Source organism: Vidua macroura, chromosome 8 (genome assembly GCF_024509145.1).
Source record: "Vidua macroura isolate BioBank_ID:100142 chromosome 8, ASM2450914v1, whole genome shotgun sequence".
Taxonomy (NCBI): domain Eukaryota; kingdom Metazoa; phylum Chordata; class Aves; order Passeriformes; family Viduidae; genus Vidua; species Vidua macroura.
In genome coordinates this window covers 35502095-35518507 of record NC_071578.1, presented here as the reverse complement: position 1 = coordinate 35518507, position 16413 = coordinate 35502095, and the positions used below count along the sequence as shown (strand labels likewise).

Genomic DNA, 16413 nt, shown 5'->3' with positions numbered 1-16413 from the left:
AGTGCTTTTCAAGCTAAATTTGCTTCACTTTAAAGTACTGTTACTCTCAACAACTTTCAGTCCCTGAAATATCCATCACTTAATCTAATCTGATGAGATTGTTTCTTAGCTAAGAAACACACGTCAGCAATGATGATTTGACATTGAAGCTCAGTAGCTCTGTAGTTGAAGTTTTGCCTTGAACAGAGTAGGAAATACCACACTCTCAGTTACTTTTTGTGAGGCTACTGACAGTAGAAAGTGATGAAAGATGAACTTTACTGGGTAAAGGCAGCAGTGTCTGGCAGGATGTGCAGAAGCAGGCATTTAACACAAGGCCATCCTTATGCTGCAAGTATTGCAAGTACACAGATGCAGTTTGAAAATGTTGTGTTCTGCTTTTCAGAAGCCTGTCATTGTGTTCAATCAAAAAATTGCTATTGATAAGGCGTGGTCCTGTTTGTCCTTTCTGTTGGCAGCATGCAAGACGACAGTTTAGAAACCTCAACTTCAATATCTCAGCTTCTGAGAGAGAGTTATTTAGCAGAAACTAAGCGCCAAGGGAAGAGTGAAAGAAGCAGATCAGAGCCAGTTTCTCATAATTTCCACTATGGCAATGCTTCTGGTGATTCAGATGAGGTAGCTGCCCAGGATGACCTCCCAGATCTGTCTGCCTTTCTGAGCCAAGAAGAGCTTGATGAAAGTGTAAACCTGGCAAGACAAGCTATTGATCAGAATCCACTGGAAACTAAACAGGATGAGCTTCAGGCACATTCACAGTGCCCCCCAGATCAGCTGAACAACACGGGAAAACACAAACAAATGGCCCAGTCTACAGCTCTGAAAACGTCAGACAATGGCCTGCACTCCAACTTTTGTCAGGAACATGTCAGAAATACAAAGGGGTCCAAAGGGAGCTCTCAAGATCTAAAGAAACACCACCTGCCTTCTGAATCAGAATCCAAAAAGGAATTCCTAAACAAGGCAGCAGATTTCATTGAGGAGCTCTCCTCACTTTTCAAAGCTCACAATTCTGAAAGAATACGACCCCGAACGTGCAAAAACTACAAGAGCAAAATTGATTCTAAGAACAAGTCTGCTCAAAAAGGTAGCTCTAGCCTGTCTCTCACGTCAGAAAACAGAGAAAGGCTTTCCATTCCAACACCTCAAGACTTGGAAAACAAAGCAGAGAAAACTTTTGAACAAACAGACGATCAACAGGCAGCAAACCTGGAATCTCTCAGTCAATTAACAAGTGCAGAGCTGAAAACAGAGTCAGAATCTGCATCTGTATATTCTGATGAGCCCATTGGACAGCCACCACGCTTTACACAAAAACTGAAGAGCAGGGAAGTTCCTGAAGGATCCAAAGTGCAATTGGACTGCATTGTGGTAGGAATCCCAGCACCTGAAGTCAGGTAAACATATTCTGCACTTGTCATTTTGTATTTCTGTAATGGTAGGTGTGTGCAGGTGGGAAATACCTTGTTTGGGAAGAATATTATTTCTACTATGCTTCAGCCTAAACTCACTGCTCTAATTAACAGTTTTGAGGCATTCCTTTGGTGGAGCTTATGCCATTACAAATGTTGGAGTGTGTTCAGCCCATAAACTCATATAGGAGTCTGACTAAAAGAAAAAACAGTGCCAGAAATTCAGGGTTTTTTTTAAACAGAAAACAAACGGGAAATATCATCCCCTAGATACTAGCAACACTCTCTGAACACTTCTCTTGCTTATAAAGCAAGACTCCGAATGCTTCTTTTGCTTATTTCTCCAGGCACTTGCCTTGATAAATCCTTTGGATAATAAAAATGTTAGTAGAAGTGAGAAATTATTTTTCCCCCTTTTATCAGTCATAGCTTATAACGCAAAGACAAGAAGTGAAATCATCTTCCCTTATGTATCTGAACCTGTACACAAACTCAATCTGGCTTTCTTCATATTCAGAACAGAATTGCTTGTTCACAGACTGTACTCCAACACACAAGGTTCAATTCAGGTGTTTTTCCAGAAGGCCACAACACTGTCCTTATAGCAGCAGTCATGTTTGTGCTGTTGACATACATAAAAGTGACAAGGTGCTCATGTCATCCAAGTTTAGGTGTTTAACAACCTCCAGAATTAGAAGCTGACACTCTAAAGTCACTGAAGGCTTGCAAGGGCAGATTGGAGAACCCAGGAATGATGGCTCATCCTACAGATATCCAGGGATGACCAGAATGCCTGTACACCCAATTCAGGAACCACTTGATTCCACAGAAATGGATGATGGATAGCTTTGTAACTTGGGTCCATTTGTGCCCCAACAAAACTGAAGCTTTTTAGTTGAAATTTCTATTTCAACATTTGATTTTGGTAATTTTGATTAATTAAATAAGCTACTTATGTGAATGCCATTCAATACAAGAGCTACTACACTTCTGTAGAATAAGCATCCACCAGATATAGGAAATGAGGGACAGGGAGAAAGAAGAAAGTTAGTCCCAAGCAGTTACAGCTCAAGAAAAAGATCAGGCTCAGCTTTCATTTTCACAATTTTAACTAAAAAAATAAAAGCGAAGTCACAAGGGGGAGAACTCTGAACTCTCTGTCCCTTGTGTTTGTGTGTGTATGTACATGCTATATTAAGGAGAAAGCTGGGAGTGTTAGCTCCTTGAAGAGTTTCCTGACCATAATTATTTATTAACAAAACTTTGTCATGTTCATCCAAGATTCTTTCAACTCCACCACTGTGCAGAAGTAACACTAAGAGAGGTGCAAAAATTGTCACTTGACTGAGTGATAAATATTCACATGCTTCCATGTATCGTGGCCTTATTAGTCACTGCTACAGCACAAGGAAAACAGAAAGCAGAATGCACTTTGGGGTTTGTGTACCATTAATCATGGGGACCAGAAGGATGCAGCATTTTCTCCCTAAAAATAGTGCTTATCTTTGATCTGCTGTGCAGAGCTTCCAAAAGAGTGAAGGAGGCATCTTGCTGGCCATAGCTGTGGGACTGTGAAACTGTGCTCGGAATTGCCAAATGTCTTGCTTGGAGGGTAAGAGTTTTCCAAGGTTTATGGTGAGTTAGTTCAGTGTCTGTGGAGCTGGGCAAGGACAGAAGGATTGTAATAGATAGGTAAAAGGAATTAAAAAATCAGCAGTCCCAGGAAAGGACCAACTGCCAAGGTATCAACTGATGAAAGAAAATTTAATGACCTTTGACTTGAAATGGACTTCTTAACCACAGAAAGGGATCCCAATGACTTACAATGCATATATTAGATACAATTACAAAGTGGAAGTCATACTGTGGGAACCCAGAGCATTGTGAAACAAGAACAGGATTCAGCAAGCTCTGTAATGCAGTTAATCAGTCAACACTAGGAGCAGTCTGATGGTTAAACTGATGTAATGGGGATTACAAGAGAGAAATTAGAGACAGGAGATTTAGAAAGGAGCCGATCACAGGGACAGAAAGGACTGGAAAATATGAAGGGCAGATACCATGTTTGAAAGCAAGACAGTACCAAACCAAATTAATGTAAAAGATGGTGTAAATGACGTTCGTGATGGATCAGGGCCAAAATACCATTTTGATTATTTATCAAATTACCAAACCATGGCAACGATAAAGCATTACAGGAGTGGTACGTAACCATCCAGCACCAGGGCTCACTGAGGGAAAGAAAACTGGATGGTGGAGCAAGAGAAGAAATGGGGAACTGATCTGAAACACCTGGACATGGAAAGCTAAAACTGAGAAAGACCTGCCCAATTGTTTTTAAAGGTAACTCAGCCTTAATGTAACAAGCCCACAATTCAGAGGAAGCTCGTTTGGCCAGCCTATCTAGAACTTTGTGTGAGAAGTGACTCATTTTTCAGTGTCAGCAGCTGAAGACTGATACCACAGGATGTGTGCCTCCGCTGGCTCACACCTTAGCTGGCAATTAAAGAGCACTACTACAATTCCTGCTGATTGCTTTGCTCTGACTGCACTGTGGGTTAGAAACAAACCTTTGAGAGAAATGTGTGGTGTATTTCCAAAGTGTTTGATGACCTCCTTCTCATGCTTCCTTCTAGAGCTCTGCTTCTCTATGAGTAATGGTAGGTGTGACATTTACTCCCCTCTGTGAGGAGAGCACTCCTTTTTCCCTCAAGTTCAGAGGTGTCTACATTTTTCCAAACTGTTTGGCACATCACTCTTAGGTTAATTTTACTGATGAATCACATTGCATGGTTTGGCATACACAGCTATGCTGGAAGTGTCATGAGGATTTAATGTTCTAAAAACAGGCTGTATGTCATAAGGTTTCCATGAAAACATTCTTTAACATAGGCATACAAAGCCTAAAAGCTGCATTTTATGCTGCTTTGTTTGAGCAGACCAGACCTCCAACTAATCACAGATTTTTAGAAACTCAAACTCTGCAAGATTAATTAAGATTTTTCTTCCTGGCTGCCAAATGAAAGCATTTCTCTGTTTCAGTGCTCAGTCTACAGCCAAACTTCTCTTACATTCAACTCCAGTCAAGTCAATGGATTAAGATCTAGGATGAATTTGGCACAGGGGATGACATTGCCTGTGCTAAATGTGAATCTCCCTTGCATGAGGAAGCTCTCACTGCAATCCATGGCAGGAATGAAATGTCAGTGGCAGAGTATTGCTACTTCAGCCATGCCACGTATCTCAATGTCAGAACTCCCCTGGAGCTGACATTTCATTGCTACCACGTACGATGTTTTCATGGTAAGTATAAAATCAAATCTGAACAAAGAAGGAGTAGATACACCATACCAACGTTTTCCATGAAGATTAACTTCACAGGAGACCATTGGTTTTGATTTATAAGCATTACAACAAGACAACATTCACACAACATGCTCCTTTTTCCAACTTAATCTTAAAATACTTGAACATTCTGCTGAAAAGAGTGACTACAGAACACAATGCATAGAGAACTAAACACAGGTTTGAAACAGGAGTTTATTCCTGAAGTTTTAAAATACTGATGCTGCAAATTTGGGACTAACCGAAGGAAAAAATAAATGCAAAAAACCCCAATTAACTCAATCCTGCTTTACAGTTTGAGTCTACTTAAGGAATACAATACTTCTATACTAATAAGAGAAATGTAAAGATTACATGGTGTTTTAAAAGTTGTTTATAGGAAAACTAAATTGTGCCTCACAAAAGTATGATACACACTTAACTCTGCACAAACACAACAGGTTAATTGGAAAAGCTGATCAGTAACACAGTGAGTTCTACCTTAATGGCAATTATATCACAGCATTTTGCGTAACGTGCTTTGCCCAATGTGCCACGCCAGTAAGGAAGCACATTTAAATGGACACAAAAATATAATAACACTGTACTATGCAAGATATTTTAATGCTCTGAAAAGATGCTGCTGGAAATGAAATCAAATTCTAGAGCATGGCTATTCTCTTGAATGCTTCTTCATATCTGCTAAGGCTCACATGCTCAAACAAGGCTACAATATAAGGAAGAGGCATGGGGTAGGTATATAAAAAGACATGAGTAAGTGCCATGACTCATGTCCCAAAGTACACAGTTGCCTACATGAATTACACACCTAAAAGGCAACTTGTACATTCACATACCAAATTTGTGCCTGTAGTCATACAACTGCATGAACCTTCTCTCCCGATAATGTGACCATTTTCAGTGATCACTAACTGCAGTTCTTGAGAACAGCAGTAGAATAAACCATAATGTAAATAGAATTTTAAAAAATTCTCCCTTCAGTATCACAGGAATCCTCTATAATTCCCAAGTCTGGACCTTGAAAAGGCACTAATAATTGTCAAAGGATATTTTCAATCAACCCTGTAATGCACATTACCATACTTCTCCCTAAATGCTAAACATTTCCTCTATTTGCTCCTTGTTTATCTATCCCAGGCACTGGAGGTTTGTGTTCTGGATGCCAACTACGAGCTATGGTGTCTGTATCTACACATGTGTGAGGACAGCACTGAACAGAAAAGAAAATGTGATATTCACTTCTGGGGAGCCAGACCAAAAAAAACTCCTTTGTATCCAAGTATTAGTAGTAAAAATTCCAGATTTGGGCAATTCCATTATGGGCATAGTTTAAAATAGATGTAGCTGTTTCTACTGTTTGAAGAGTTTTGTTTTAGAGGATCTGACAGATCTATGACAGAATATGACCACTAAAAGTCAAACTGAAGATGGGAGACAGATAATTATTTTTAAAGGAAATATATTTTAAATGGAAACACAAGCCAATAGTTTCAAAATAAAGATAACATAAATGAAGATTAGTATTTTCAAAATAAATGCTAGCAAGGAACCATACAGTCTAATCTATTGGAAAATAATGATAGTGGTACTGTGATCGTGAAATCCTTAAATGGAGAGGTACGTTATAAATTATGATTTTAAGACCAGTGATTTCACATTTTTAGAATTATTTTTAAGTGCTGCTTCACACCTTGGGAAAGGAGTTTCTTTAACTTCTGGTTACACACTCCAGAGCAATAAGTGAATATACACACATGTATATGTTCACTCTGTTCTTACACCCTCCCCTCAGTGTGTGCTTTGGGCCACTGTCAGGAGAGTGTGCTGGGTTAGGTGGATCTGTGACCTGAGCCACAACACCCAGGGGCTCCTTCCTCATCTTTCCACATGTGCCAGCTCACCTGGCATCCTTGGATTTGTGCTGCTGTTACTGCTCCCTTTTGTGAGAGCACAGCTGGCTCTCCAACTTCTCTTCTGCTCAGCTACAGAATCAGCAGTTAAATGCTAGATCTGTATTCCTCCATACCTCAGAGACCCCTTGAGGCTCCTTCCTCAATTCTGTATTATACTTGTGTTCTTCTGTTCTAGTCTGGGTTTCTGCTCATATGGACTGCTTAGAGATTTTTTTTTTTCTTTTTAATATATTAATCTGGGGCTTTCTTCATGCTTAATTTGTAGCACAAAATGCGTGATCAAAAAAAATTATTTATTCATGTTTTTCTAAAATATCTGAGATAGAAATGTATTGAAGTACCTTATAGTGTAAGACAGAAGATATTAATTATTACAACTTCTTACTTCAAAACCTATCCTTATCCTTTCCACAACAATCTTATCTTCTGTAGTACCAGTCAAATGTTGACAGGTTCTTTCACCAACTTACCATAAAAGACAGATTAAATGATTACTAATTTTTTAAAAGTCAATTGAATAAAAAATATTGCCAGTATGACAGCTCTCACCCTCACATGCAGAAGATGCAGTAGCTAATCACATGTAATTAAGAAGTCACAGTAAGAAAATACAAATGCTTTAGTGGCATTTTATGTCTATCTATCCATCTATCAATCTTCATAAGAAAAGTTACAGTGAAGATGAATGCAGTTAAGTTTGGCTTTTCAAATTTAGCTAGTTATCTATAATTACAGGTACTTCTGAATATTATCTCAAACATTTAACTCTGGATCTTGATACACAACACTACATTTTCTTTATAAAGCCTAGATTTAATTGGAATCTGTTTCTGCAGACCCACCTGCTTTGTGTGCTTCTGTTCTGCCTTGTGGCCAGCATCCATCAGTCCTGCTCTCCCCTCTGCCAGCTCAGAGTGAGCTGGTGGTTACTGCCAGTGGCACGTCCTGTAGAGCTCTCTGTGAAGGTGCTGCTTTCCTTTTGTGCAGATTCCTGCATTTTCCACTGAAACGACCCTTCTGAACACTGAGGGACTTAGGAATGCCAGAGATGAGAGTGTGAAAGCTCTAGAGGGCCTATCAGATTCTTGGATATGTAGCAGTGTCTAAAGAGGAACACAGCAATATTGTGCAGAACAGCATTCCAAGTGCAGCTGTTTCTGTGTGGAAGTACCTATTGTAATAGATCAACTCTCTTACCTTGTGATACACTTCTGCCAACTTTTCTGAAGAGCAGATTGTGTTAAATATATGACAAAACAAAGACAAATTTCAGTCACATTCTGAATTATCATGTACTTAAGAAACACAAGTTTGAGGGATATTTGTTAACTTAGAGTTGGGTGGTTTTTGCTGCACATTAAGCCACTACACAGACCTGACTGAACCTCAAGAGAAATTCAGAGCTGGATTGACAGTGTTCCAAATTCAGAGCTCTTTTACTCTTTATTGACTATTATGAAAATCATCCATATTTTATTCCTATGACTGTTGATTCAACACTCACCTGCAGTACTTTGTCAGAATCTTCAGGCTAAACCTACCAATTTTATCACCAGAAAGACTTCAAACATTATCATCCTAGTCATCAACTTGTTTGCATTGAAAAACAATTTCTTTTTGCCCTGCAGGTGGTACTGTGAGGGGAAGGAGCTTGAAAACTCACCCGACATTCAAATTATCCAGACAGGTGACCGACACTCTCTGATCATTGTGGAAGCTTTTGAGGAGGACACGGGGCGTTACTCGTGCTTTGCTTCCAACATCTATGGGACAGACTCCACTTCTGCAGAGATTTACATAGAAGGTAATGTTACAAGTGTTGCAGAAACTGATGGTTGAAACTGGACACAGGATTAAGATATAATTATGTATCTTCTTTGCTAACTGTGATAGTTTTGTCATAAAAAAAAAAAACCATAGCAGGAGTCAACACTTTCCATCATTACTAATATCATTATTATTTTCCTGTAAAACACTCTTCAGACAAGGGACCAGCCCTTACATTTTGTGTTACTTCCCAGAGATTTTATATCTCACTGCAAGATCAAAGTCTAAAAATATTCAGATTCTGAAACTATCTTATATTTTTTTTGTCTGTGGAACTCTACAGAAGTGTAAGAAACTAAACTTGGTGTCTAATTCTTAATAATCCCTTTTCCCTACATCATTATTATGAATTGAATGTAGGACAGCTTCCTCTTAACTCTTTCTTGGGACCTTGTAATCAAAATAAATATGCCATCAATTTTATATTCTACATGCCCAGGAGATGCTGTAAATCAAACAGAATATATATTTGCAGATTTAGGTGTCTTTTCTTTCTTCTTATGCTTTTTACTGTACCTAGTAGGCCTAAGAGTGGTCTATTTATTATATTTCTTTTTTAGACTTTCTTGGGTGAGATTTGAGATTGAATCCATTATTGTGCTAGTATGACTATAAAGTTAAAATAAACACATAGGAATTTTTTTTGTTTTTCTCTCAGAGAAGCATACTGTGAGCACCATCACTGAGCACAGTGGGGCCATTCATAAATTAAAGCACTGCCCAAAAGATGAATTTCATTCTGCTGTTATTCTTCTTCCACAACTCTAATTTGACAGTGAAAGGACAAATCCTTTTTCAATATCTGCACTGCCCCTGACATCAGTGGGAGATGTCTGTGCTTGGCAGGCATTTACAAGCTCTCGAGGCAGGGGCCAAGGTCTGCTTTTACCCAGCTGAGTGGGTGTTGGATGGGAGCCATGGCTGATGGAGATGCTCACTGGCAGGAACTGCAGAGAAAATGCAAATTCCAACACAGTGAAGGCAGAATCAGAAGTGTAAAATGTCTCAGTAACTGACAGCAGTTAGTAAAGAGCGAGTATCTTCTTCACATCGTGGTACGAGGCACTAGCTGGAGAATCACAGCTACAATTCCAGGTCTCTCTTTTTCCTTTAAATCTGATAGTATCAGGTGTCTGAGAGAAGAAAGCTCCTACTTGATTCACAACAAATACGGACTAAATCATAGTGGCATTTGAAAAAGAACCCAAGGAACACCCAGGTACTCATTCACTCTTGGATGTTGTTCTCCTTACTTCAGCTGCACCTCCTCCCAAATCTGCCTCATCCCAACAGCAGCCCTGCATCTTGCACAGTGTGGAACGTGGTTCACTTCTCCTGCAATGGGATCTTTGCTCTGGGCACAGCTTTATAATACATACCCACAGAGTGCTCTACAGGAAATCTGAATAAAGGTTTGTATCATTCAGAGAGAAACTCAAAAGCCCTCTGCTAAATGATTTTTTTTTTTCCACAGGCATCTCTTCTTCTGACTCTGAAGGTGAAATCATCAAAGACGAAATGGATCAGTAAGTTTAAAATCAATTACACCTTCCATATTTCTTATAGTTAAAAAACCCACAAGTGCAGACATTTCAGTTTGCAGCTTCCAAGACATTATCATTCTGTTTAGGATTAGTTTGGATTGGTGGGTTGGGTTTTGTTTGTGCACTTGTTTGCTTTACAAATAGTATGGAACAAACATTTGTTTGCTTTTGTGTCCTCAACTTTGGATTAAGAATTGAAATTTTAATATTAAATATTAATATAAAAGGAAATATGTTACCATAAAGATTGAAATTCTAAAATTAATTTACTAAAACAAAAGCCATTTGACTAGATCCAGCTTAAATGCTGATTTAAGTGTCTGACGTGGACAAAGAATGCAGTACAGTTTCTCACATGAAAATACACAAGGTTTTTGGCAGAATATAGGTAGAGATTGATTATTCAGATTTAAGGTAAAGAAATTAATATATGTGCACTAGAGTGAACTAAAGTGATGGTATAAAATACTACTTAAAGAGAAAATATGTCAGATGTAATCTAAAATCTGGGAAATATTTATTTATTCATTTATTTATTTTTCCTAAATGAAATCCATCCCCTGATGATTTAGAACCTGATCCAATGCTGTTAAAAATCTTTCAGAATCAAAGTCCTTCTATTAACTAGAAAGGGAGTCAGACTAGTTGAAAACAGAAATAATCAGTCTTTTATTTTGAACTCCTTTGTATGCACAGATTCAACATCAAAAGCAAGCAACGCTTGATAAAAGAGGCCCTAATCAGATAGATTTATGCACCCTGTTGGTTTTTCCACCACTAAGGGGAATTACAATCATTACAAATGCCAGTTTTTAAAATGCAAAGACAAGACATTTGCAGTGTATTTGACTGAAGACCTCAGGCTGACAGCAAATCCTGTTGTATGCAATTTAAACTTCAAGGTCATAAAGTACTCCAGATGGGATTGGTTTATGGACTTTAATAAATGTTAGGGGTTTTATAAAACTTAAGGTTAAGAAAGTCTCAGACTTGGGATATACTGCTAATCAGCTTGGGATGAATTGTGAAGTTTTCCATTCTAGCTCAAGCTTGTCCAAATGTCACAGGCATTTTTTTTTTCACATTCATCTCATTAGGTGTCAATGTAGGGTTGACCATGATTCTGGTCACTTGATGGTATCTCTAAATCACTTACCTCATCAAACTGTGAGGTGATTTTATTCTCAGAATGCTGCTCTGACATCATAGGAGGATGTCCTCAAATGATCACATAATGAAAGACCAGGTTTGGATGCAATAAGAATGTCTTCATTTCTGCTTAGCTTCCAACTGCCATCACACCAATCTGAACACCTGTAACTAAAGGAAGTTAATATGAGAACAGGTGCTAAAAAAAGTTCAAAAGAGAAATCAGTGATCACAACAGTTGTACCTTCACTCTGAGTAAAGCATCCTCTATTTTGAAGGCTAGTTTTCCTGGAGAGATCTCAAACTGTTCACTGTCTGCATTATTTCACTTAGCAATAAAATTAAAAAGGGTCAACTCTTGTATTTCCATATATAAACAACCACAGGTGTTTACAAAGTGAACAGGTGTCAATCTGTACACTAGCAAAATTGATGATATGTTGGTCAGAAAGCATGTCTCTTTTTTATTTTTCAGCAATTAATTATTGAATCTGTATCCAAGCAAACCATGGTATTTGCATTACCTTAGAGGCCCAACTCTTGAGAAAATAGAAACTAGCAGTGTCCTCTGTGAAAGCAGCTTTGCTTTCTCGTGCTGCTCTGAGCTGGTAACAGCCACAGTTGGGTTACTCCAGGCCATTTCTTGGTGTGGCTGAACCAAGTGTGAGATCTTAGAGTGGCCAGGAATGCAGGCTGACGTACCAAATGCAGCTTTACCTAGGAGTACAAGAGGAATTCAGTCCCAGCAGTGAGGCTGGGGTTGACATGTAACTGAGACAGATGTGACTTAGGGACACACACAGAGCTCTAGCTTCGAGTTAGAGAACTTGTTCTTGGTTAATATTTCACAGCAAACCAAAGCCAGCCAACAGCTCTGTGAATGCAGCATCTCCTGCTGTCAGAACTGCACCCAAGCATCAAGAAACCGCCAAGGCACCATCAGCTGAGGTTCAGCCCGTGTCTGTACTTGTCCAGACTGTGTCAACACCAGTTAACCAGGTAGGGGGGACACCATGGTGAATTTCAAGGACTAAAAACAAGCACTTAATAAAGTCTTTCTTCTACAGTTTGTGACTGAAACCCCAAATTTTCTAGCATTTGCTTTGCTGTTGAACTGCAGCTCTGAGCCTGGCGGCCATCCAGCTCACAGAGGAGAGGCCCTGCCTCCCAGGAACCCGGCCAAGGGCAGCGCACCTTCCTCCCGCGGCTGCAGGAGGAGCAGGAGGCTCGGCCAGCCCTGGGAATCCGTGGGATCCCGCAGCTCTGGGGCCGCACGGGATCCGGGAGCATTCCCTTATCCCGCACGGGATCCGGGTGCATTCCCTTATCCCGCAGGAAATCCGGGTGCATTCCTTATCCCGCACGGGATCCGGGTGCATTCCCTTATCCCGCACGGGATCCGGGTGCATTCCCTTATCCCACACGGGATCCGGTTGCATTCCTTATCCCGCACGGCATCCGGGTGCATTCCTCAGCCCGCACGGGATCCGGGTGCATTCCCTTATCCCGCACGGGATCCGGGTGCATTCCTTACCCCGCACGGGATCCGGTTGCATTCCTTATCCCGCACGGGATCCGGGTGCATTCCCTTATCCCGCACGGGATCCGGTTGCATTCCTTATCCCGCACGGGATCCGGGTGCATTCCTTATCCCACACGGGATCCGGGTGCATTCCCTTATCCCGCACGGGATCCAGTGCATTCCTTATCCCGCACGGGATCCGGGAGCATTCCCTTATCCCGCACGGGATCCGGGTGCATTCCCTTATCCCGCACGGGATCCGGGTGCGTTCCCTTATCCCGCACGGGATCCGGGTGCATTCCTTATCCCGCACGGGATCCGGGTGCATTCCCTATCCCGCACGGCATCCGGGTGCATTCCTTATCCCACACGGGATCCGGGTGCGTTCCTTATCCCTCACGGGATCCGGGTGCATTCCTTATCCCGCACGGGATCTGGGTGCATTCCTTATCCCGCACGGGATCCAGGAGCATTCCTTATCCCGCACGGGATCCGGGTGCGTTCCCTTATCCCACACGGGATCCGGGAGCGTTCCCTTATCCCGCACGGGATCCGGGTGCATTCCTTATCCCGCACGGGATCCGGGTGCATTCCTTATCCCGCACGGGATCCGGGAGCGTTCCCGCAGCTCAGAGGCTGGACGGGCTCCTGGATGTGCGAATCACCTTCTCCCCATCGCAGACTGGCTCATCCACTTTACAGCCCAGCATGTTTTCCTCTCCCTTGCTACAGAGCTCGCTTGAAATCTTTTCCTTTAAATGAAACTTATTCTGAGCTGAATCGTTTCACTACTATGTTTATTTTATATGTAGGTAAGCTTGTTTGCCACATAACATTTTACTTTCCACATCAAAGGAAATTAACAGTACCATGTCCTAATTAACATTACCGTGCATCTGTTGTTTTGTTTTTGTTGCAAACTGCCAGCATTATTCACAGCTGTGAATTGTTTCCTGATAGGAAAGAGGAGCTTTTACTTACTTAAAACTGAAAAGTTCACAAGTTTCTCACTTCACAGTGCGTTTTCAAAGTTTACAGCCCCGAATTAGGTGGTAACCAATAAACAGGTGAACTAATGCACGTTTACTTTTGATTACAATGTGAATAGAACTAAGCCTCTGCAACACTTTGCCATTTTGAGAGAGGATGCTTAAGGGTAATAGTTATTTCAAAAATCACTACTTTAAAATTTTGTTGGCTTATAAGGCACCATCTATGTGTAAAATTGGCTATTTCCTTTGATACTGAATCATTAATTCTGCTGTTCTGAGGCAACTCCCATTGCACTAAAATAAAAGCTATATTAAATACTCAACCTATATAATAAAGTTTCCCAGGAGAAAAACAATTCCATTCTGTTTTCACTGAGTAGGACCAACAGGTTGATATCCCACCACTGTAAAAGGCTTGGTTTTGGCAAAGGAGAAAAATTATAGCAGCAGGCACACGTGACTTAACATTTCCTTATTAACATCAATAAGTATTTTGTAAGTCAAGGATTTCTAGAAGAAGACTATGACCAAGCAGGCAACCTGTATTTGTCTTATTGAAGTCTGAAGAAAAGATGTTACAATACACTGTACTAAAGCTTTTCTTGCCATGATTAACTGAGTAAGGCAATAAAGAACTAACAGCATTTTTGCTGTTATTCCATCCAGGAAGATCACCAGCAGTTGTCCACAACAGAACTTCTGTTCATTGCATTCGGTATTTTGCCAACATCTTTCTTATGTCATTCCAAAAGCACATTTCTCTTGTGTATGAAAAAGTAATATCTGCACACCTAAACATTATCTTGTGATGTGTTGCAATCTACAGGCTCAAAGCCCCACTAACTATTTGCAAGGACTGGATGGAAGACCTATAATTGCTGCTCCTGTATTTACAAAGGTAATTTCTTCTATGACATATTTGAAAAGTAGAGGTCAGATAACTGTAAAGAGAGATAACTAAAAATGAGCTAAAAAAAAAAAAAAAGAAAAAAAGAAAAAAAAGTTTTTCCTAAGCCATTCAAGGGTTTAAGTGGCTTTATTAAATCTTACTGAAATCACTATTACATCCAGACCATTAAGACATTTACTGACTGTCTATTCATTTTCTCTAATAGATGTTACAGGATATTTCAGCTTCTGAGGGGCAGCTTGTTGTTTTTGAATGTCGGGTGAAAGGAGCTCCTTCCCCAAAGGTTGAATGGTATAGAGAAGGAACACTGATAGAAGACTCTCCAGATTTTAGGATATTACAGAAAAGTATGTTTCTTGTGTGAAAATATTGTGTCTAATAAAATACAGGCAAGCAACAAAATTGCTAACATAGCAACACTGTGAATTTCTTATTACAACTGTAATTTTAATTTTCAAATGCAGTCAGAACATCTGCAATTTTCTCCAAGTCACTGAAATGCTGAAATTGTGAAAATTCAACAGAAATCCCTTAAATACCACACTAAACGAAACCTAAGTGAAACAATGGTTCATCATATCTTGATTTCACGTGGGTCAGAGTTTCAGAAATTGTCTTCAAGACAAAATAAAATTGTGCCAATACTGAAAAAACCCCACCCAGCTACTTGGAGAATTTATTTCCTCTTCCCAAGTTCCCAACAGTGTTCATAAGTGTTCACATTGTTCAATGGCCTTGACATACCATTGAGTAAAAGGCCTGGCTGTCTTCACCTCCCCTTAAACAGAAAATTGGATCAAAAAGAGTATTCCATCATACTTAGAAGGTCAAACTTTATATTTAGTGCTTAAGGAAAAATAAATATTGGCAAAAATAATTATATTAAATCTAATAATTCTGCTCTTCTTCCCTTTAGAACCACGATCTATGGCTGAACCAGGTGAGCATCATCAAAGGTTCATAATTTTTCATTACATAGATGTGGTGGTTTAACCTCACAAAATATTAAATATTCAAACTTCATTATTTAATTAACATCATTTCTTCTTTTCCTCATGTTCTAAAGCTACTAGTGGCACACGTTTCACTGTAGACTGTTCCACAAACATGGAACTTGAATTAATTCAGTCTCTTTTCCAGAAAATGTTTCCACTTTGCTTAGACCCAGTTTTTACTCAGGATTTAAATAAGCTAAAGATTAATACAATGAATGTATGAGGGTCCCCTGTACCTCTGAGGTCCTGAAGTATATGAGATGAGGTAGACCTGAGCTATTTTTGTCTAGTTTACCATTAGGGAACATTGCATCAGATGTTCAGCCATGTCAGCCATTCCCTGCGCTCCCGACCAGCGTAATGTGAGAGTACCACATCAGGTGTTCCACCCCTGATATCAGCAAATCCTATAAATGTGGCTGGATCTGCTGATGCCAAGGATCGGGGCAGAATGTGGACTACTTCACATGGCTGGAGCAGAGGAGCCCTATAGCTTTGGTTATTTCTCCATGAGAGAGTCACTCTCCTCATTATGCTTTTTGCCATTAAAAATATGAAGCCACTTCTCTCACTTCACTCCTTTGGAAAATTATCAAAGGAGTAACAATTCTTGTGGAATATAAACTTCTGTATTCTCCTTGCCCTATGTGAAACCTTTTTACCCCAAAAAGAGTCTTGAAAGAAACTGCCTCTGTCTGAGATTTAGGAACATAAAAATGGAGCTTCTACCAGAAGCCAGGACTCTGTTCTGTTACTGTCCAGTGGCATCACTGCTGAGTAATGTGAAGCAGTTTTTAGGGGATA

General features: G+C 40.0%; 1 protein-coding gene across 1 annotated transcript in view; it reads left to right on the top strand.

The window, feature by feature from the left end:
* Positions 1 to 459: 459 nt before the first annotated feature.
* Positions 460 to 16413, top strand: part of MYPN (myopalladin) — a 42961-nt gene continuing 27007 nt past the window's right edge. Inside the window, exons 1-7 of the mRNA XM_053983389.1 lie at positions 460 to 1397; positions 8299 to 8474; positions 9972 to 10023; positions 12042 to 12189; positions 14531 to 14602; positions 14820 to 14961; positions 15531 to 15554. Coding sequence (XP_053839364.1) covers positions 460 to 1397; positions 8299 to 8474; positions 9972 to 10023; positions 12042 to 12189; positions 14531 to 14602; positions 14820 to 14961; positions 15531 to 15554 — 1552 coding nt within the window. The remainder of the gene's footprint in view (positions 1398 to 8298; positions 8475 to 9971; positions 10024 to 12041; positions 12190 to 14530; positions 14603 to 14819; positions 14962 to 15530; positions 15555 to 16413) is intronic.